The sequence below is a fragment of the Geotrypetes seraphini genome, chromosome 5, assembly GCF_902459505.1.
Source record: "Geotrypetes seraphini chromosome 5, aGeoSer1.1, whole genome shotgun sequence".
In the NCBI taxonomy this organism is placed as follows: Eukaryota; Metazoa; Chordata; class Amphibia; order Gymnophiona; family Dermophiidae; genus Geotrypetes; species Geotrypetes seraphini.
In genome coordinates this window covers 200964745-200987685 of record NC_047088.1, presented here as the reverse complement: position 1 = coordinate 200987685, position 22941 = coordinate 200964745, and the positions used below count along the sequence as shown (strand labels likewise).

At 40.6% G+C, this 22941-nt stretch overlaps 1 protein-coding gene across 5 annotated transcripts in view; it reads right to left on the bottom strand.

The window, feature by feature from the left end:
* SLC25A12 (solute carrier family 25 member 12) overlaps window positions 1-22941 on the bottom strand; it is a 167063-nt gene that overhangs the window by 100859 nt on the left and 43263 nt on the right. For all 5 annotated transcript variants that reach the window (XM_033944419.1, XM_033944420.1, XM_033944421.1 and 2 more), the window contains 6 exons: window positions 20109-20224; window positions 10197-10336; window positions 9068-9214; window positions 6974-7112; window positions 683-776; window positions 132-216 (listed from right to left, as the gene is read on the bottom strand). In XM_033944419.1, coding sequence (XP_033800310.1) covers window positions 132-216; window positions 683-776; window positions 6974-7112; window positions 9068-9214; window positions 10197-10336; window positions 20109-20224 — 721 coding nt within the window. The remainder of the gene's footprint in view (window positions 1-131; window positions 217-682; window positions 777-6973; window positions 7113-9067; window positions 9215-10196; window positions 10337-20108; window positions 20225-22941) is intronic.

Genomic DNA, 22941 nt, shown 5'->3' with positions numbered 1-22941 from the left:
GCATGTTAGAGGAACAAGATGATATGCAGCCATATAAAACACTTCCTTAGGTAGAAGTTCTGCATTCTGACAGCAGTAGTCAAGTTCTCTTTTTTAGCCCTTTCCAGTCACATTTTTCATGTGCCTCCTACCTGTCTCTGGACTTCTGCCAAGTTGTAAGGAAGGGAACCTTCTTCCAGTGGCTCTATTCTCTCAATGTCGGCTAAAGTCAAACGACTCAAGGTAAAAACAAAAAGCAGAAAAATAAACTGTCAGACAAAATGTAGCATTCATGTTGATGAGAGAAAAGATTGGCACTTTTTAAAAAAATGATTAGTAGTGTTTTAAGGTCGAGAATGTTTTAGACACTATAATTAGATTGTGGGTTATTTAAAAACAAACAGCATTTGTGCATGAGGAAAGGTATTTTCAAACAGCAACACACCATAGTGCAGTGGTCTTTTTTTAACTATCAAAATATAATTAAACTAACCACATTACAGCACTCAAGTAATATCACATTGCTCAAATTTGTCTCATGCTAAGTTTCTATTGCAATAATGCCTTTGAACACGCTATCACTTTTACCCACTTGAAATACAAGTTAATACCGCAAACCTCAGCCTAAAACTCAGTCTTCAGACAAATGCAGCAGATTCAAAGCCAGTTTCTGAAAACAGTATAACATATTGAATATAATTACCCCGTAGCATTGAATAAGTCCGCCAGCTGGAACAATATATCAATTTCCAGAGGTGTGACTTGTCCAAATTTGTTTGCTGCATGGGCAAACTCCTCTGTGATGAGGACAAAAAAACAGGAGAGAGATCTGTTTCAGTTACAACATTCTTGCCTCAAGTTGTTAACACTGACTGTTCAAAGACTGGAGTGGTAGTAAACCTTTTTTACCTGTGAAAATGTGCTTTTTGAAAATTACTCACCCACCCTGCAGCTAAAGGTACGAGAATAATTAATCAACATGCATTTCTTTCACTCACATCTCAGCCGAGGAATTCCAAGGGCAGGGTTAGGGTACAGATTACAAAAGTATATTCAGCAGTGCAACAGCAAGCAAGTATAAGAACATGTATAATTAAACATATGGCTAAATTCAGTAAATGGTGCCCAAATTAGTGTCCTGAAAAAAAAAAAATTAATGTGACCTAAACGCTGTTGTATTAATGGTGCTCTGAATTGGGCGCTGTTTCTAGAAGAGCGTTTAAGGCCAGGATCCATGCCCAACTGAAACCTGGTGTAAACCCTCGCACCTAAATTAGGTATAGATCGGCTGTATTCCATAACACACGTAAACTGTAGGAACACCCTGACCCATCAATGCCCCTACCATGGCCATGCCTCCTTTAAAAATTTACACAAGGAAGACCATTTGATGCCTTGAGTGAGCAACACACAGGTCTGTGCCGCTCCAGTGCCCCACATCCAAACGCGCAAATGATTTATCTCCGAGAGTGGACCTAAGGCATCATTAATCAGTAGAGCCTCGTTTTATGGACAAATTTGACCTGAAGTCTAAGACCGGGATGTTGAGCCACTCTATCCAAAAAAGAGAAAGAAAAGCCACAGAATGCTGAAGACAAGATGGACAAAGCTCCACAACCAGCAGAGACCAGCTTTACAGAGCAGCAGTTAAGAGCAACCAACTGCTGCAGTAAGCAAAGCACTAGCACCTCGGTTGTTGGGGGGTGTGATTGTGGGGGGTATCTGATGTATGCTTATTGTGACTTGAGGCCAAGTGTTAGGGTTTGATTGGGTTTGTTTGGGGGTTTTCAGCTACTTAAAATGTCAATTGTGTTGGGCGTTCAATCAAGGGGTTTTATACTACAATTCCCATATTGTTCTGTTCTGTTGATTTCCCTGGCTGTTATGCTATTACCTGCTTCCCCCTCCCTGGTTGTATGTTCCCTTTGCAATTGCTAATAAAGATATATACAAAAAAACCCCAAAAAAACAGCTGTCATCGGGAACTAAAAAAAAAAAGAACAGCTGTCATTGAGGTTTGCCACAGTGGAGATACTTCTTGCTGAAACGACTAACCAGACAGCTGCCCTTGAACAACGTGTCTCTGACCTGGAAGACCTCATGCTTGAGGATTCAGGTACGGTCATCGACCTTTTGAAATGGGTAACAGCCCAGGAAGACAAACTTGAGGACACGGAGATCCACTCGAGGACAGCAAATTTGTGTCTCCTGGGAATACCAGAGCAAGTACCAGAACATCTTCTCTCCGCACTGTTAGAACCATGGTTCAAAAAAGAATTTGCATTGGCAGACTGTTTTGGGCCTCTGTGCCTGGAACACAGGGGCATAGTAAGGGGGAAGCAGACCGCCCCAGGGCCGTCTTTATGGGGGGTGCTGGCGCGAGCAGTATCTTCTCAGCCCTAAAAGCTGTTTCAGCTTCGGCAATAAAATATTCTTAATGGAAAAGATTCAGAATGGAAAAGATTTCAAAATGGAAATGCTTGAGAATGCTGATAGAGCCAGGAATTTGAGAATTATTAATTTTCCTATTATATATTTGCTCTCACCTGAGATCCTATTGAGGAAGTACCTCAAAGAGATTCAAAGTATAGAGAATGTCACCACATTAATCTTTTTGAAATGTTATATTCCTGTTAAGAAAAGACTCCCAGGAGACCAAGTAGTTGATACTTTGGTATCCTCAGAATTGGATCTAACTGCTTTTTTGGAAGACTCACAAGATAAGATACATACTAAATCCGCCCTTTTGATGTCCTGTCTTAATGAAGGAGATAAATCTTTGATAATGAGATTATATTTTAAAAAGAAAGATCAAGATTTCTGTGGAGCCAAGGTAATGTTGTTTCCGGATGTAGCCTCAGCACCCTTCTGACATCACTTCCTGGTCGCAGGACCAGGACATGACATCAGAAGGGAGCTGAGGCCGACGCAAGCAGCATGTGAAAGATACTGCTCACACCAGTGAACATTTCAAGAGGTATGCGGGGAGGCACTCAAGCGACGGGGAAATGTGGGAGGGCGCACGGCAAAGCAATGCTGGGCGCCAACCTCCCTCGCTATGCCACTCCTGGAATGGGCTCGCCATGTTGGGTAGCCACAGGATGGTCAACAGATTCCTTGAGTGGTAATGATTAAAGTACACAGTTATCTTCACAAAATTGAGATATTACGAGGATGCCGGAAAAAAATGGGATACATTACAATATAAGGGTTCCCTGATAAAAAAAATTTTCAGGATTATTTGATTGTTCTACAGGAGAAATGGAGAAATTTTACTCCACTCTGCGCTGTAAGATTGCGCTGTGTGCACAATTTTGAGTGCTATTTAAAGAATCTGGGGGATGAGGCTGTATATTAGGACTTCTATATACAGTATAAGCTATGCGTAGAAGTTCCATCAAATAGCTATGTTTGGCTTGGACACTCCAGGTTTGTGTCAGATCCAAACACCTTCCTCTAATTCTATAATCTTGAACGCACATTTTATTTACTAGAATTTGATATACCACATTTGGAGGACATCGTGGTGGTGAACAAAGTAATGGGTGCAAAAATTTCACATGTACATGTTATAGAATAAAGGCAGATATGGGCAGAACTTAATTGGTAAATTAGCCACTAACTGGAACTCGAAATATTGGGCTACAACTGGAGTTACTTGAAGCTAATTGACATTAATATGCAGTTGTGTGCATAAATATCCTTAGTCGTACTTCTAACACCTTAGCGCATAATTTCTTTAGCGGACAACTGCTTGGAGTGGTATGGACATCGGAGGGGGCATGGGCAGATCAGGGGCAAGCCAAGCACTTAATATGCTAAGAGGGCATTTTAAAAAAAAAAAAACAAAAAAAAACAACAAAACAAAGTCCAACTTGGACGTTTCCAGTTGAATGTCCAAAGTTGGAGGAACAAAAACGACCATTTTTGAATGGCAACCTGCTGGACGTCTAACTTTATATATACCCCATTTTCGATCAGAAAAACATCCATGTTGAAAACGTACTAAACGTTTCTACCTGACAAAGATGCAGTGAGATCCGGAAACCTGCAACAAGCACAATGCCAGCTGTGGAAACCCTGAGAGAACATCTAACCCAGCTCCACGTCCCTATCAGAGACTTTTCCATTGTATGGACTTTCCCGTTAAAATTCAAATTTCTGACCAACTGACTTTCCCGCTTAAATTCAAATTGGTGGACTGCCCTGTTCCCAATCAGGTCAGTGAATCCACTATTTCCAAAGTCACACTGCAGACTTCAGAGCATACCCTGAAGAAAGCCACAGCATGGTGGCTAAAACATTGGTTTTTACCAGACAAAGATGCAGCGAGACCCAGAAACCTGCAACAAGCACAATGCCAGCTGCGGAAACCCTGAGGGAACACATCCTAATCTGACCATTTGGATGTAGGTGGGGCCAGCATAGTAATGGACTGGTCACATAGATATCCCAACAGAGCAATGGGACACCTTAGAGGGCACTGCTGTGAACTTCACATAAAGGGTACCAGCTGTATTTATCACCATAACCCACTTATAATTTAGGGTGAGCCCCCCCTACACCCCAAAACCTACTGTATCCTCCTTTGTCCCATCCCAATAGCACTTATAGCTGCAGGTGGCACCTATATGGCAGTATAGTAGGCTTGGGGTGGGTTCACACTTTCTACCATAAATGTAGTAGTTAGAGTTGCTTATGTGCTTAGGTTCTCCTCTCTATACTAGCTCACCCACCAGGCTACTTAAGAAATCTGTGTGCAGCTCTACAAGGCTTCTCCATACCAGATTCTGCTGTTTGAGAAACAGATATGTACCTGTTTGTTCTCATTTCTGTGTGGTGGAAGGGGGTCAGTGAGCACTAGGGGAGTGTGGGGGTATCTTACCTTGATGCATGCAGTGGTCTTATGGTCAGTTTGGGCACCTCTGTGGCACTTAGACCCTTCTAAAACAGGTTTAGTTCCAAACATGTAAGTTCCATCCAAGGTGTCTAGAAAATGTTTGATTATTGCTGCAAGATATCTATGTCTAAACTGCCCTTGGGAATGCCCAAAGCCCATTTATTGCATACCTTTACTATGCCCATCTCATGCTCTGTACGAATAGAGGCTGGAACACCTCGCTAGATGTACAGAAAGACAGTTTGGATTATCCACACTTGAATATCCTGGCAATTAGCACGTCCAAGTGCCGATTTAGGATGCTTTTTGGACGTCTATGTTTTTTGATTATGAGCCTGTAAGGCTATGGAATGCTATCGACTCGTAATTGACAGCAGTTAGGTGCAAGCCTTTACACAGCCTTTGATGTGGCAAAAGTGCTCATGACTAAAATTAGGTAGTAAAATGCTGACGTACGTTAGCATTCTATAATGGCAATTGTGTGTTTATTGCCAATACACGGTTTGCGCTCAGGCTGTTCGCATAAACTGAATATCAGTACTGCCTCTGGAATGCCCTACCCACATATAGCCTCTGCACCACATATAGCGCTGTACATATAATGCTGCCACAATTTTTTTTTTTTAATAAAAGGATTCATATATTTGGCATGGTGCCAAATGTCTGAATGCTCTTTGAATATTGGGCTAATTGTTTTCACTGGAAAATGTATCTGCAGAATAAAAAGTGAATTAGGACTCTTTATCCTTAGGCAATTTTAATTGTGGAAGCAGGCAAATACTTGAAAACTGATGCAAAATTCCATAGATATGATCTTTGCAACAATGCAGGCAGTGCAAAACTTTATATGCATCACTGGCCAGCCATGCAGGACCAAAGGTATACGATTAAACACATGGAGAATAATTTTATAGCAAACATGATACATAGAGCATACAATGTGCCCACTGTATAAAATTCCCTTCCCAAGGCAAAAGTACTTTTGTGCATATATATATCTGCTGGTCCAAATACATGCATAGGACTGTTTCTAATCCCGTTCAGGCAATTCTTTACCCCCTGGGACTGCCTACACATACATCACATAACAGTAAGAGGATTAAGTAAAGCTTTGTCTCACATGAAAAGCATGCATTACATACAGAAAATGTGTCTTATAAAACTGCCTGTGGATATGCAGGCATGAAGAGTAGGCACACTGCTAGAATAATCCTTGGGGGTGAAGTTGAGACAAAGTTATGATGTACCCTGCGCACACATATGTTTACACACCTCTTTGGAGAAGGTGCACATTTGTGATGCGAGACAGAATTTGTGCTACTAAGGATGTTCTTGAGAGCCTATTTTATAAAGGCAAATAGGCACCTCTGCTGCTCTTATAAAATCAGTCCCCCAGAACATTGCATATAGGTGCCCTCTTTTAAAAAAAAAAAGTGACTTATTCGTCCTCATAGTGCGTTCTTTTACATGTATATATCCCCAGGACAATTTTATAAGCACATAAAACTGAATGGGATGGGCTTCTGAACCCATGCTCTGACTAATACGTTTCCCAATGCCACATAAGGATCTTGGTGGTGGGGCTGAGGATTGGCTTGTTTGGTTCTCCTGTCAAAAAAGGTGTTCTGCAAGCTTAGGTTATTTATGTTAAATCTGTTTTATTGATAAAGTCAATAAAGATTCCAATAAATCATACATCATCTCAGTTTTTTTTCCTTTGCTAAAGAATTCCAACTCCTAAGTTATATTTAAATATTATCTGTGAAATAGCCCTACTGCTTCATTAAAAACAAACAACCAAACCAAATATATATGTTTTTGTGTTTAATTGCATAATCATTAGGTGGGAGGGTGGGGGGGGGGAAATGGTTGATTGTAAACATGTGTAAGTTTAATGTGCCTTTATTGTATAATTATATGCTAAATTTGTTGTATTGCACTAATGAAGGTTTGAAAATTAATAAAGATTAAAAAAAAGGCATTGGCTTATCAAATCATTTCAGTAAGGTACTAACAAAATACATTATATCACAGTGAATTAGAGTCACTAGGTATAAACAAACATTTAAAACAGAGAAAGTATTGCACACATGCCTTTAGTGACTTCTACATCCTTTCTTGAGCCAGCAAGAGTGCTGTATATCTTTCGAACCAGTTCCATGTTATTCAGCAAGGAATTAAACGCATTAAAGTATGAGAAGCTGACCTGATGTGCAATGGTTCCACCTGCTACCTAGAAAGGGAAAAAAACCCCAACAAAACAAGGCAAGGTCAGGCTCTGAGCATGTCATGGGTGCACAATGATAACCAAAGAACCCCGAGTTAAAACAGATGAGCCTCAGAGATGCTTTCTACTGAGAGAGAAAACTGGTCCCAAGAAATTTTATATTCAGTCCTCCTTTTGCCAGGCTAGCAATTTAGCAAGAGTGATAGCACTTCTGTAGTTAGAGACAGCCCGACATTTAATTTAGCTATCCTCAGAATTTTGTATGTTAAGTTCATTGTGATGACATTTTTCAAAAGGTTTGTACGTGAGTAAACATTTGTTTCCTGCATAAAAATGACTTTTGGAAAACTGTGTCCTCCTCAGCATGGGTTTCATAACATGCGTCTTTTGACCTGTGGTGAGAAAGGGTGGGGTTGTGGGGTTAGCTTAGGGAAGTAAAAGCACGCATATTGATTTTATTTTGAATCAGAATGAAATCTCCATATATTGAACCCACTATAAATCAAATGCATGCACATGCCAGCAGATTTTCAAACAAACTCTGCTGGACACTTTCCTTTGAAAATAAGCTTGCATATCTGTGTACCTGGAAGCAGCTCAGGAAGTCTGAAAATTGCTTTGAAAAGTGCCGCATAATTTCGCTGTACAATTTTTTTATTTTTTTTTTTAAATAGGCAATTACTTGAATAAATTGTTCCATATTTATAGACTATAGGTCTGATTAATTAGATCGAATAACACAATCGATGTTGACCTTAAAATGGGTTGACGTGCACAAAAATTGCTGAAGCTTCGTTATTTTAAATGGAGCCAATTCACTAACCTGCTTTCATTGATCCACACTATAGTTAACAAGCACTGCATTAATTTAGCACAGGTTACCACAGAGACTTAGAGCTCTTTTTACTAAGCTGCACTAGTGTTTTTAGCACAAGCACGAAATTTACAGCATGCTACACCGTGCGGTACGCTTCTAGAATAACGCCAGCTCAATGCTAGCGTTAAGGTCTAGCACGCGCGGCAATTTAGCGTGCGCTATTCCGCAAGTTAAGGCCCTAACGCACCTTAGTAAAAGGAGCCCTTAGATTTATAACTGCTCCTAAGATTTAACTGGCCTAACAAACCACAGTTTATTCCTTTGCAGCAATCAGTACCTGGAGTATCAGGTTTAACTTTTTAAAATTAACATTGCAAAAGCACTGCTGTTTCCTAATGATAAACAGTATCGGCACTGGTGTTCGCTTTGGTTTAGATACTACCTCATTGTTTCATCTCAGTTCTAAATTGTGTAGTTTCTGGGTCCAACAAAAACCAATTAACAGAACAGATACCTTTGTTCTTAAAATTATCCATGGCTGGCTGAGGAGGAAGCCATCAGATATGAAGATGCACTCAGCATCAGGCAGAGACAGTAAGCAAGAGCAGCATACAGCAAATATGCCGTAAAGAGTGGCATTGGGACAAAGAGGGCATGAAGCCAGAACAGCACATGAGGTCAGAGAAGTGTGCAGGTTCAATCACCATTACCAGAGCTGACTGCGATCACCATTTGCTGACCTATTTATTTGAACATTTGTTGCACCACCAAATGATCCTGAGATATCAAGGCGGTTTACAAAATAAAGATACACAAGTTAGTGGAACATAAAAAACTGAAATATATAAAAACAGACATTGACGACGATACCCAATGTGTTTCTTGTCCATGTGGATTATAATTACTGCTTATTAAGTATTGCTCACACTTGTATTTTCTCAATTGCAATAACTGATTTAACCATAAATATTAGACTGGGCCCTAAAGTACCAATATACCTACTACTGGGAAACTAAAATGAGCTGGACTGTTGTGCCTTCCCACATCACTATATGCTATTAGAATCAACTTCAGTTACACATGCAGAACAGGGATAGACTTCACCTTATACATACAGTAACCATTCAAATTATTCATTACTTACTGAAACTAAGTTTTCTTCTACAAAGGGAGTAAGCATGTGCGGGCGAATAGTCACCATGATGTTACTAAAGTCCAGGCCAGTAATAGTGCCCGTTCTGTTTTTGTCTTTCTGTGCAAAGGCCTGTCTTGCATGTTCCAGCTGCAGCTCCTAAAAACAGAAATCAGAAATATTCCAAAGCCATTACCAATTGTGGTTACTTGCCAACTAACTTAATAAAGTTAAAAAAAAAAAAAAAGCCCCAGTGGGACCTTCTCTCTCTCTCTCTTTTTTTTTTCTCAATATTTTATTTATTAAAATTTTCCATGAAAAACTATTCACTTAAGAAAACAGCACAACATTTAAGGTGCAAAGACAAAGACAAAGATTCTGATCCCAATAGAGAAATTAATCAAAAAAGAAAATCATAAGAATTCAAGAATGAAAATGTTCGATGGCTGTACAACAGGGACAGTAGAAGAAATTTATGGATGTTTGGGAACCGTTGACTAAATTCTGTAAGGAATGATAACTGATTTTATTTTATCAACCCTTAAGCATACACAACCAGGGTGGGAGGGGAAAGGGTTTTGCATCGGAATTCATTAGGGGAATATATGGAGGGTTTCCTGTAGGTATGTAATTTTTCTGATTATTTGGTGGGGGGGTGGGGGGAAATAGTTGTGCATTAATGTTTATAAGTTTAATGTGCATTTCATGTAAACTTACGTATATTGAAATTGTTTGTTTGCACTATGGTAGTTTGGAAATTTAATAAAGATTTACAAAAAAAAAAAAAAAAAAAAGAATTCAAGAGAGGAATATCACGTTGAATTAAGACATTTTACTCTAACAGTATACAGATAGATATGAAGCAGTGCACTCGATCACCAACAGAGGCGTCAGACTGGTGAACAGGTACTGAAATTGGGTGCTTGAGAAATCCACACAGTATGCTATGTGGTTTGACTTCTTCAGCTTCCCATAAAAGCCACCCAGGCTTTAGTATGATGCAATCTTAATTAGAAATCAGGCTCATGAAACTACACTCACACATTTAGCACAAGCAAAGACAATGGTGTTATAAACGCAGAGGAAAGAAACATGTTCTTCTGGTCATATAACAGAAAAAAAAAGCAAGAAAACAACTAACCTTCAGAAACTCTGTGAATTCAAAGTAAGAAAGATTCTTCTTTCGGTTATGTCCAAAATGCAGTCGGATAAATTCACAATCCCAGTTAAAAGGGATATGATGGTGAATAATAGTTTGTCCAAAAATCTCTTTCACATTTTCTAGTGGAAAAATACATATGTAGATCAGTTTTCTGGGAAATAGTTCAACTCTTATTTCTGTGCAACTGATAATAAGAGAGAAATATATCAGAGTTTTAAGAACTACTCATTACATTTTCTGAAGTTTTGTTCTGCATATGAAATGTCGACTATGGGTCTAGTTCAGTATATCAATATGGACAGAAAAGTCACAACATAACATATACAGTATAAGAATTTGGGGCCCTTTTACTATAGCTTAGCATTTTATACCCATGGGCCACTTAGCACATGCTAATAAATATTAGCATGCACTAAGCTTTAGTAAAGGGGTCTCTTTTTTAAATAAACTACTCAATTTGAGGTTTTCTGTTTCTAAAGTTTTGAGTTATCAGATGGAGGCAGTTGAAAGAAAAGAAGAATCAATTTCTTTGTTATTTTCTGTAAAACACTTAGGCCACCTTCAAAACAAGCCCTCAATAAGACCTATACAAATTTAAGATGTCCATGTCAAAAGACTTTAGGCATAGACATTTTCAGTTTAAGCATTTGAATTCACAGCTGAAGACAAGGCAGAAGTCACAATTTAAAGCTAAAATTTAATTTATTTTGTATAAATACGACATAAAAAACAATCAATCCACCTTTTTCTTCTAGTCTAGAAATCTCCTTCTGCTTAAGACTCTCAGGAGTCTATCATGAGCTTTCTGAAAATCTACAATACATCAAGCAGCTCACCTTTATCCATGTTTATTCACACCTTCAAAGAAATAAAGCAAATTGGTGAGGCAAAACTTCCCTTGGCTGAACCCACGCTAACTCTGTCTCAAACCATGTTTGTCTTCATGTTCCATAATTTGATTTCTTATAATAGTTTCCACTATCTTACTTACTGGTCCGTAATTTCCCGATCACCCCTTAAGCCCTTTTTAAAAATTCGCATTATGTTGGCCACCTTCCAACATTCAGATACTACAGATCATTTTAATGGTAGGGTTACAGATCACCAACAGCAGTTCAGCAATTTCATGTTTGAGTTCTTTTAAACTTGTAAATTTGGTTAAGTACGTCTTCCAAGTTCACCAAGATTTCTTTCAGTTCCTCCGCATTGTCATCCAAGAAAACCAATTCTGGTACAGGTAGATCTTTGAAATCTTCTTCTATACAGACTGAAGCAAAGAATTCATTCAGTCTCTCCACTATGGCCTTGTCCTCCTTCAAAGCCCCATTTGCACCTTCTGAAGTACCTAAAAAAGTTGTTACAGTAAATTTTGGCCTCTATGGCAAGTTTCTCTTCTTTATTAATGCTTTGCATCTAACTTGCTAGTGCATATGTTGTTTCTTATTTTCTTAATTCAGATCCTTTTTTCATTCTTTGAAGGATGTTCTTTCGGCTCCAAATAGCCTCTTTCACTTCACCTTTTTAACAATACTGGAGGGCACTTATTAGGCATCTGGAACACATCCTCCAACAGAATATTCATTTCCATCCAGGTGGGACTCTTCTGGGACAGGCCTCTACCTTAGGGATTTGGGGCAAGGGTCTGAGACTTTGGATGATAAAGGCATGTATCGTGGGAAAGAAATGTATTCTTCAACATTGGACTCAGGATGTTGCACTCTCTTTCTGGCACTGGCGCATGAGTTACGAATGGAAATCAGAGATTTGCGTTTTACTTTTAAAAGACACAGGCATGTCTATTCTGTATGGGGTCCTTTTATAGTATCTTTGCCTTCATGAACTTGCAGTCATCTTTTAAATCGCCTGGGGGACACTGCGTTACACTACTGAGATTGGTTTTGATTAGTAGTCCATAAAATCTATGTATTGTAATTTCCTTATCATTACTACTTAATCTTAGATTTCCTTTCTACAAAAAAGGGGGAGGAGAGGCTATCATTTTCTAGGATTTCCTCTGTTCTTTTCACAAGGGTCCTATAATGGGGAGCCAAATAGACTGAGTATCAGGCTCTTATACTACAGGAGGAGTGTGTGGCGCAGTGGTTGGATCTACAGCCTCAGCACCCTGGGGTTGTGGGTTCAAACCCCGCGCTGCTCCTTGTGACCCTGGGCAAATCACTTAATCCTCCATAGCCCCAGGTACGTTAGATAGATTGTGAGCCCACCGGAACAGAGAGGTATAAATGCTTGAGTATTTGATTGTAAAAACCTCTTAGATAACCTTGATAGGCGGTATATAAAATCCTAATAAACTTGAAATCTATTGTTTTGATCAATACGATTGTTGTTTCCATGTAACTGATCTGCAGATGGGACTTTATTGTTCTATTTACTTTTCTGGTTTTCCCTTGTTTATTTGAGTCCTGAGAGTCCTCTAATAGTGTGTGTATGTGTGGGGTGTTCTGATACCTTTTGTGTGTGTGTGTGTGGAGGGGGGGGGGGGGGTTTAGGGGACAGGATCTTGTAAGCGATAGTTTTTTTATGTACAGTATAATCTCATTATAACGGACTCGCTTATAACGGAACCTCGCCTATAGTGGACGAGGTCCGCTGGCTCCAGCCATGTGCCATTATATACATACAGAAAATCATCGCATATAGCGGACTCGCATATAACGGACAACCAATTTGGTCCCCAGAGCTGCTTTTAACTGTAGTTTTCCTTGGCTATAATGGACATACAGGCTCCGCCTACAGGGCGCGTGGCGTGCCGGTGATTCTGTACAGTCAAAATGGCTGAGAAGTCTGCTACGAAGCGTCGTTCTATAGCATTATATGTAAAATATGAAATCGTTCTTTTAATCGAAACTAAAAACAAAACACAAGCGGATACACTTCTCCCTCGTTATTCGAGGGAGATATGGGCAGAGCCGGACCACGAATGGCAAAAAACCGCAAATATTTGGCTCTGACCCACCCCTGCCTCCCTCCCGCCTTCCCCCGGCATCCCGGCCTTACCTGGTGGTCTAGCAGGTTTTTGGGACAGGAGCAACCTTTCTACGCTCCTGCCCCGTGCAGATCGCCAAAGGAAATGGCTATGGGGAGTTCCCGTTGTAGTCTCGAGAGACTACGGGACCTGATGGATGGCTGGATCTGTTCAAGAAGCGCAGAGCTGTTATCTTTCGTGTCCTGAGTGGCGAATCAGAGTCTTTATCACAAGAACTTGCTGCAGATTGGCTACAGACCAAACTGCCACGGCTGCTGGACCAATATGATGAATGCAACATTTTCAACACTGACGAGACTGGGTTATTTTTTAAGTTGTTGCCGGATCGCACAATGACGTTAAAAGAAGATAGCTGCCACGGTGGCAAGAGAAGTAAGGAGCGTCTGACATTAATGTTTGCTACCAATATGGATGGATCTGAAAAGCTACCGCTACTAGCTATTGAAAAGTCAATTTGGGTTTTGGGTGAACTCGGATCAAAAATTGTTTTCTCTTACCTTGCACCGCTTAAGAACTGATAAAAGTTCCCTCTTGTGACCAGCTTTCATAAGAGAGTGAAGACGCAGAACTGTCTTTTAAACAGATCTGGTTTCTATTGCAAAAGGAACTCTGGAAAGTATATTACAGCTGCTCCAATGAGAAACTACCTTGTCTGACCAGAAGGATTCTATCTCCCGGATTTGCTGAGGCATTATCAAAGGGTGAGAAAGGAATTATCTTTTACAGTGCTGGGTTATATATTATCTTTTACAGTGTGCAAAAGCAATCATAAAGCATGGATGACAGCCAGTCTATTCAGTGAATGGTTGACAGAAAATTTGTGAAGGAAAAATGTCGCAATCTGATTATCGTTGATAACTGTCGTGCACATGACCCGGCTGTAGCTGAACAGCTTATAGCAATACAGATGGAGTTCTTGCCACCAAACTGTACTAGTCAACTTCAGCCATGTGACATGGACATCATACAGAACTTCAAAGTTCTGTACATAAAGCATCTTATGCATAAACCTATCATAGCCATTGAGAGCAGCGACATGGACAACTTTGCCGTCAACATACTGCAGTGTCTGCGATGGGCTCAATCAGTCTGAGAGAACGAAATCACAGTGACAACAATCAACAATTGTTTCAGAAAGGCAGGAGTTGTCAAGAATGTTGTTTCTGACATTTCTGCAGAGACAGGAGAAGATCGTTCAGAGACACCCCCATCTGCTCGTGACAGTGATAACATTTTTGAATGGCTGATGGAATTGCATTTTTTGGACCAGACTACATCTGTGGAAGAATTTCTTGCCATTGATGAGCAGGTGCAGACATCAGCTGTGTTAACCGATCAGGAGATTTTAGCAGAAGTTAAGGCAAAGTCTGGCAGTGCCAATTATGCACAAACTGGTGACGAATCCAGTGATGAGGAGGCTCCAGGTGAACTTCCACCATCTACACGTGAAGCAAGCATGGCGTTGACACTGCTGCAGTGTTACATTGAACATAACGCTAATGATGCTGTTGAAGCTGACGTACTGATGTATTGCGTTGGAAAACTTGATGCGTACATCACTACATAAGAACATAAGCATGGCCTCTGCCGAGTCAGACCATGGGTTCATCGTGCCCAGCAGTCCGCTCACGCGGCGGCCACCCCAGGTCCATGACCTGTAAGTGATCTTATACCTAAAACATTCTATTCCCTAATCATTTAATATCCTGTATGGTAACCCTCTAACTATACCCTTCAATCCCCTTTTCCTTCAGGAAATCATCTAATCCCATTTTGAAGCCCAAAATCGTACTCTGTCCTACCACCTCCTCTGGTAGCGCATTCCAGGTGTCCACCACCCTCTGAGTGAAGAAGAACGTCCTAGCATTTGTTTTGAATTTGTCTCCTTTCAATTTTTGCGAATGTCCTCTTGTTCTTGTGGCCCCTGCTAGTCTGAAGAATCTGTCCCTCTCTACCTTCTCCATACCCTTCACGATCTTTTTTTTATTTATTTATTTATTTATAAAATTTTTTACAATATTTCCAAGCGTATACATCTTGTACAGTAAAGTGAGATCAAACAAACATATTAAATTAACATTCCAAAATTAATATTACTACAAGGAACTTCTAATCTAGCTGATCTCACACTAGTCCTCAATATTATTGGATCCATAATTAAGAGTAGAACATATATAATTCAAATTAGTTAAATAAGAAAAATCCTTATCTGACTAAAGTGCAGGGAACTAACTTTCCATAGACGTTGTTATGTTGTTATTCCTTTTTCTAGACGTTTCATTGAGAGAAAGCTAAGCAGTTGAGATGGCTCTGTAAATATATACTTAAATGATAAATATCTAACTACACATTTACATGGATATCTCAAAAAGAAAATACCCCCTATTTGAGTCACTCCAGGTTTTAGAATTAAAAATTCTTTCCTTCTTTTCTGAGTCTCTCTAGAGACATCAGGAAAAATCTGAATATGCTGCCCCAGGAAGTCTTTGGATCTATTTTTAAAGAAAAGTTTTAATATCCAATCTTTGTCTGGAGCCAAAGCAACAGACAACAAGAGAGTAGCTGGAACAGCCAGTTCCCTATCTGATTGTTCCAGTATTGCCGAAATGTCCATTGACCTCTCCTCAATTTTTTTTTTTTCTTCTTCTTCTTTGGATTTGGGCTTAGCAGGTAGGTAATACACTCTTGTAAGAGGAGGTAAGGAGTTTTCAGGAATTTCCAAAATTTCCATAAAATATCTTTTCACCATTTCTCTAGGAGAAGTTGACGGGATTCTTGGAAAATTTATAAATCTCAAGTTATTTATACGACCATTATTCTCCTGCACTTCCAACTTCTTCCTGAGTAATATATTATCTTTAACCAACATATCTTGATTTTGTTTCAGTAGCATTAGCTCCTTATTTGTATTTTGTGTCTCAGTTTTAAATTGTAACATATCCTGCTTTAAAACTTTTATTTCTTCCTTTTGTTCTTTTAATTCTTTATCCAAACTTTTTATTTGAGGATTTAAGGAATTCCCCAGATTCACTACCAAGTCCCATAATGCTTCGAGTGTGACTGTAGGAGGTTTTGTAGGTGAAAAAAGTTGTAATGGTGTAGTATCTAAATGTTCTGAAATTAGCTTTACCTCAGTGACGTCTTGTATTCCTCCAACCTCTGTTGTCCCGGTCGCAAGTCCCGTTGTCATATTCAGCGAGCCCTCCATACTAGCCTCTGTGGACAAAGAAATAACCACCTCCTCAGGTGGATTCTGGTCCCGTGGAGAGCTGGCAGCTTGCAGCGTAGGTTGGAGGGGTGGCGTCCTAACGTCGGGGCTAAGAGTGACATCATGCTCAGGGGAACCCACCGCACTACTCTCCGTCATGATCTTATAAGTTTCTATCATGTCCCCTCTAAGTCTCCGCTTTTCCAGGGAAAAGAGCCCCAGCTTCTCTAGCCTTTTAGCATATGAAAGATTTTCCATGCCTTTTATCATCCTTGTTGCTCTTCTCTGGACCCTCTCGAGTATCACCATATCCTTCTTAAGGTACAGTACTCCAGATGCGGGCGCACCATCGCCCGATACAATGGCAGGATAGCGTCCTTCGTTCTGGTAGTGATACCTTTTTTGATAATTTCCAACATTCTATTCGCCTTCTTTGTGGCCACTGCGCATTGTGCCGCCGGCTTCATTGTTTTGTCCACTAAAACCCCCAAGTGCTTTTCCAGTTTGCCTTCTCCCAGTATCATCCCCCCCATCGTGTAGCTATACATCGGGTTTCCTTTCCCTATGTGCAAGACTTTACATTTCTCCACATTGAAGCTCATCTGCCACTTGTCTGCCCACTCACTCAGTTTGTTCAGGTCCCTTTGTAGTTCTTTGCATTCCTCCACAGTTTTAACCCTACTGGAGAGTTTTGTGTCATCCGCGAATTTTATAACTTCGCACTTCGTCCCTGACTCCAGGTCATTTATGAATATATTGAACAGCAGAGGTCCCAGTACTGACCCCTGCGGGATGCCACTCGTGACCCCTTTCCAGTCAGAGTAGTGTTCCTGTTTGCCAGCCAATTTTTGATCCATCTGTGCACTTCCCCTTCCACACCGTGATTCCACAGTTTCCTTAGAAGGCGCTCCTGGGATACCTTGTCGAAGGCTTTTTGGAAAGAAATGTAGCCCAGAAGAAAATGACAGGTTATTTTTCTTTCCAGGACAGTGCGACATAATGCTTTAGAACATCTCTTAGTGTTCTGGTTTTGCAATCATTTCATGCCATACCAGTGTTTTGTTGAATTTTGTTATTGATGTTGCTGATATGCTTGTGCAGTGACTGTTGTTCATTGATTGTACGTTGTTTCAGTTGACTTAAATAAAGTTTAAAAAATGCAACTCTGGATATAACGGACTATTTTTCGAGGTCCCTTGAAGTCCATTATAACGAGATTATACTGTATAGCAAAACAAAGATTTCCAGTATCATTGTGAATTTATATTTGTTTATTGAATGATGTTTTCAATAAAAAGATTTATACTGACCATGCTGGCTGTCATTTGGTCTTCTTTCCACCTTTGTTAATATGTGCACTTCATCTGGTCTGGGCTTCCAAGATGGTATTTTTAAACAACATCCATGCCTGATTTAATGTCCTAACTGCAGGCTAAGGCACACAGACATTCAGGTTCAGCTATCTGAGGTCCCCCCACCTCCCATCAATTTGAACAGTCTCTCTGGCAAAGAGGCATAGAACATGATCCTTCAAGAAGCTGGCACAAGTGATACTGTTGCACAGGGAAACAGGTCAAGGGCAGGATGCCTTCCACCAAGAGCTGCTAATGCTGCCTCTGCAACTATCTCAGCCATAGCTGGCCCAAGAATCAACCCTCATTACCATCAGGCTGTTCCCAACCACTTATTTTAAGATTTATGTAAGCAAACCAAAACAGAACCTAAAACAGGAGAATTTGATGTATAAATTTTCACCAGAAATTAAATATTTGTACCAGTGCACTTCTGTGCACTGTGCACACAGTGTGGTAACATGGGGCACAAAAAACTACTTCCCACCTATTATCTCCCCTGTAGTAGCCACAATGCAGTGAGAAGGGTAGGGGTACATGATTATGGTTAGGGATAAAGAATGATATGGGGACAAAGTTTTCCCCATCCCTTCGGGAACTCATTTTACCATCCTGCCAAATTCTTTTCCTGCCCCATTCCTACAAGCTCTGTCCTCATCTACACAAACCTCAAACACTTTAAAATTATAAGCATTTGAGGCTTGTACAGTTAAGGCAGAGCATACAGGAATGGGGCAGGGACAGCGACAAAACTTGCAGGGACGGGACAGGAAAATTAAGTTTCTGCAAGGACGGGGAAAAATTTGTCCCCATGTCATTCTCTAGTTAGGGACACTACTGATTTGTACTCAAAAGAATCATGTCCATCTCATTTTGTGTGAGAAAAAAATGCTAGATAGTACGCTGAAAATGGAAAATTAGCAGTGTAAGCTTTTTGTAATACAAGTGGTGTATTACATTCGAAGATTAGCATGGTACTGTATCACACAGTTGAAACCAACATATTAAAACAATATAGAAAAAACAAACACCATCTTTGCAAGTTGTGATGCCTTTTTGAAGGGCCAACAGAAAATGAATACATCGAGGGGCATTTTCAATAAGACTTCTAGGTCCGACTTTGGACATTTTGAGAAAAACATCCAAAAATCAGTGGAGAAAATGTCCATTTTCAAACCTGCAAGACTTCTATCTTTTTTTTTTTTTTTTTTAAGAAAATGGTCCAGTGTGATGGGGTGTATGTCCCGTCACTAGAAACTACGAACTTGAGGAGAAACTCCTCACTGAGAAAGCATTACCAGAAGATGGCATGGGTCTAAGGAAAAGGGAAGCAGTCTACAAAATCCTGAGTGGTGTAGAATAGGGGTACAGGTGGATCAATTTTTTTAATCCATCAAAAATTACAAAGACCCAGTCCATAAAATTACAAGGGTGATACTTTTAAAACCAATCGGAGGAAGTATTTTTTCACTCAGAGAATGGCTAAGCTCTGGAATGCATTGCCAGTGGATGTGGTAAGAGTGGTTAACGTAGCTGGTTAAAAAAATAAATAAAGTTTGAACAAGAAGTTTGGACAAGTTTCAGGAGGAACAGTCCATAGTCTGCTATTGAGACAGACATGGGGGAAGCTACTGCTTGTCCTGGTTTGGTAGCATGGACTGTGAAGATGGGATACAAGGCTAGATGGACCATTGGTCTGACCCAGTAAGGCTATTCTTACGTATGCTCTTAACTTACCACAGGATGCCTTAGTGCAGGGAGGTCAAAGTCCCTCCTCGAGGTTCCGCAATCCAGTTGGGTTTTCAGACTTTCCCCAATGAATATGCATGAGATCTATTAGCATATAATGAAAGCAGTGCATGCAAATAGATCTCATGCATATTCATTGGGGAAATCCTGAAAACCTTACTGGATTGTGGCCCTTGAGGAGGGACTTTGACACCCCTGCCTTAGTGTATACCATGGTAAGCTCTTTTAAGTTGCAGTAAGCATACCCTATGCTTAGTATACCCTAAGCATAGTAAGTATACCCTATGCTTAGTAAAAAGTATACCCTATGCTTAGTAAAAAGAGCCCTAAGCTTGTAGCTTGCGATTAGCAGCCTGCTAGGGAAAAAAATGTTAGCATTACTTCAGAATACTGTAAAAAAGTAAACCATTCTTTCAAGTTATTGAATTATTTTTTCAAGAGTTTTACCCTTAACACAACAAGGGAGAAATCTTTCAGAAGCCCAAGTCAGTTTCTGTCTCCTGTAATGCATATCTCATTACATTTATGTCTAACATTAGAATTTATACATTCATTTAATTTTTACATTTTCTTACCAAATGTTACTTCTGCGGTACCACTTTTGTCAAACAACTGAAAAGCTACAATAAACATAGCATCTGGGGAACAAAGAACTGACTCGAATGCCAAAAACTCTTGATAGGAGATCAACCTAGAAAGCAAAAAAACACATTTAAGCAATTTTGTACAAGTAACTGTTCCATTCCATGACAAGGGTTCTTGGTGGAATCGCGTGCTGCTGGGGGAAATTATCTAGGGCTATGAGTGCTGCAGGAGCAGTGTTCACAGCTCTCAGTTCCATCTGAACTTGCTGAGGATAACCATCGAAGAATGATCCTCTAAACCAGTAGTACAGATAAACCAATTCTATATCAGCAAGTCTCTGAAGGAGTACCAAGTGACTCATTGTATCAAAAGCTGCATAAAACACTCTGAACCTGGTTCCTCCAGACCATGAAGTAGAAAGTCATAAGCAGACAATAATAAAGGTCTCAGAACCGATATGTTGATGGATATCCAGGACCTCATACTATGTATGATTCATTTGTCACATAAATGGCTTTACCAAGATTTACAGCTTACAAATAAAATACTTGGAATTCATACAAGAAGGAGAGGGTGATGGATCTAAAGGAAAAAACAAATAAGATAAAAAGATACCTGTATACTAATTTATAATAAAGGTGCAAAAAAACAACACACATTAAATACAAAGCCTTTGTGGAAAATATTGGGAGCTTGCCCAGCATTTACTATACAGGATAGAAATTGCATGGATAATAAGGGCATCCATGCTATCTGCCAATCCACTTACCATGGTTCTATGCATTTAGGGAAAAATTATGTACATGGTTCTCAAAGTTCAGTGCTAAAAAAAAAATCAACACTGAACAATCTCTACAATAAAACCCTAAGCCGCGCATGCGCACTTCTACTTGCGTGTTCCGTGTGTCTGTGGCCTGAAGAAGTGCGCATGCGCGACTACAACTGCCCCACACTCGCGGCCCTGTTTGCATTCCAGTGGCAGCCACTGAGTGGTGGAGAGCAGCCCCGCTCCACCCGTTGACCCTCCACAAACCTCCCGGCTCCAGCGGCGTAGGCAGCACTATAAACACGCTGCTTCGCGCCCTTCTACTGCCGATTTCCTCTGCCGCGTCTCTGATGACATCAGAGACAGACGCGGGAGAGGAAGTCGGCAGTAGAAGGCCACGAAGCAGCATGTTTAAAGTGCTGCCTACGCGGCTGAAGCCCAGAGGTTTGTCAGCGGTGGGAGGGTCAGGAGCAGGCCAGATCGAGCAGGACAATGGCAGTAAAAGAAGGGGGAGGGGCCGAATGGAGCAGGCCAGATCGCGGTAAGAGAAGGGAAAGGGGGTGGGGGAAAATGCTGCTACTGCTACACAGGGACTTGGAGGGGAAGGGAAATACCGCTGCTGCTTCTGCACAGGAAAGGGAGGGATAGGAGGGAAATGCTGTTGCTGCTGCATAGGGAAGTGGGATGGAAATGCTGCTGCACAGGGAAATGGGGAAAAATGACAGACAGACAGCGGGAGGGAGGGAGACAGAAAGAAAGAAAGACACAGGGGCAGGGAGAGGGACAGAAAGACAGACAGAGAAAGGGGGTCAGGGAGAGAGAGAGAGTCAGCAGGAGGGAGACAGACAGACATATATTCTAGCACCCATTAATGTAACGGGCTTAATGACTAGATAATAAAACCCTAAGCGGCACATGCGCACTCCTACCTGCGTGTTCCGTATGTCCGTGGCCGGAAGGAGTGCGCATGCGCGCCTACAACTGCCCCACACTCGCAAAGGGAGAAGATACAGAAACAAAGAAAGACTGACAGCCAGCCAGGGAGAGAGACAGTAAGACAGGGGGCCAGGGAAGAGACAGAGACACACAGGGGGACAGAGACAGAAAGAAAGGGGGGCAGGGAGAGAGATAAAAAACATAAAGTAAGAAAGAAAAAAATGCCTCAGCGACCCATTGTGCTAAAACTCTACACATCTATTCTAGCACCCGTTAATGTAACGGGCTTAAACACTAGTATTCTATAAGAGGCATTCTGGAGTCAGTGCCCTTTACAGAACAGAACATAATCGCAAGATTCACACTCAACTTTGTGTGCAAGGAGTTGTATCAACTGAAACCAGGTGTAAATCCCAGCAATGTAATGTAATGTAATGTAATGTAATTTATTTCTTATATACCGCTACATCCGTTAGGTTCTAAGCGGTTTACAGAAAATATACATTAAGATTAGAAATAAGAAAGGTACTTGAAAAATTCCCTTACTGTCCCGAAGGCTCACAATCTAACTAAAGTACCTGGAGGGTAATAGAGAAGTGAAAAATAGAGTTAGAGGAAAAATAAAAATAAAATAAACATTTTAACAAGACAGCATTGATCTAAATACTTTGGAAGGTAGAAGAGAGGAGAGAAAGGAATAGAAGCAGAAGGGGGAGCCGTTGAACAGTAGAATTCTGGAGAAATTTAAATGATAGAAATAGAACAAAACAAAGACAAAAGGCAAAACAATAGATAAGATTAAAGATAAATCATAAGCTGGAAAGAAAAATAAAATAAAACTTTGTCTTCAATCCACGGTTTCAGCGTCAGTGATGAAGTGGAGCAAGTAAGTTTAGGAGGAGCGATTGACGTTTCCAGAAAGGGCTTCTTCAGGGAAGAGACTTGGCAGACAGTCCCAGGATGCCTATGTCTCCTCCCCTGCGATGTTCTCCCATCCATGCATTCCCTCCCAGACACACTGCCCATGCCCCAGCCACTCCAAGGAGGCTGCCCCAGATGAGGCCCACGGTGAATGCAGGATTCTCTCCTCTGCGGGAAAGCCGCCCGGAGCCGACAGTCGA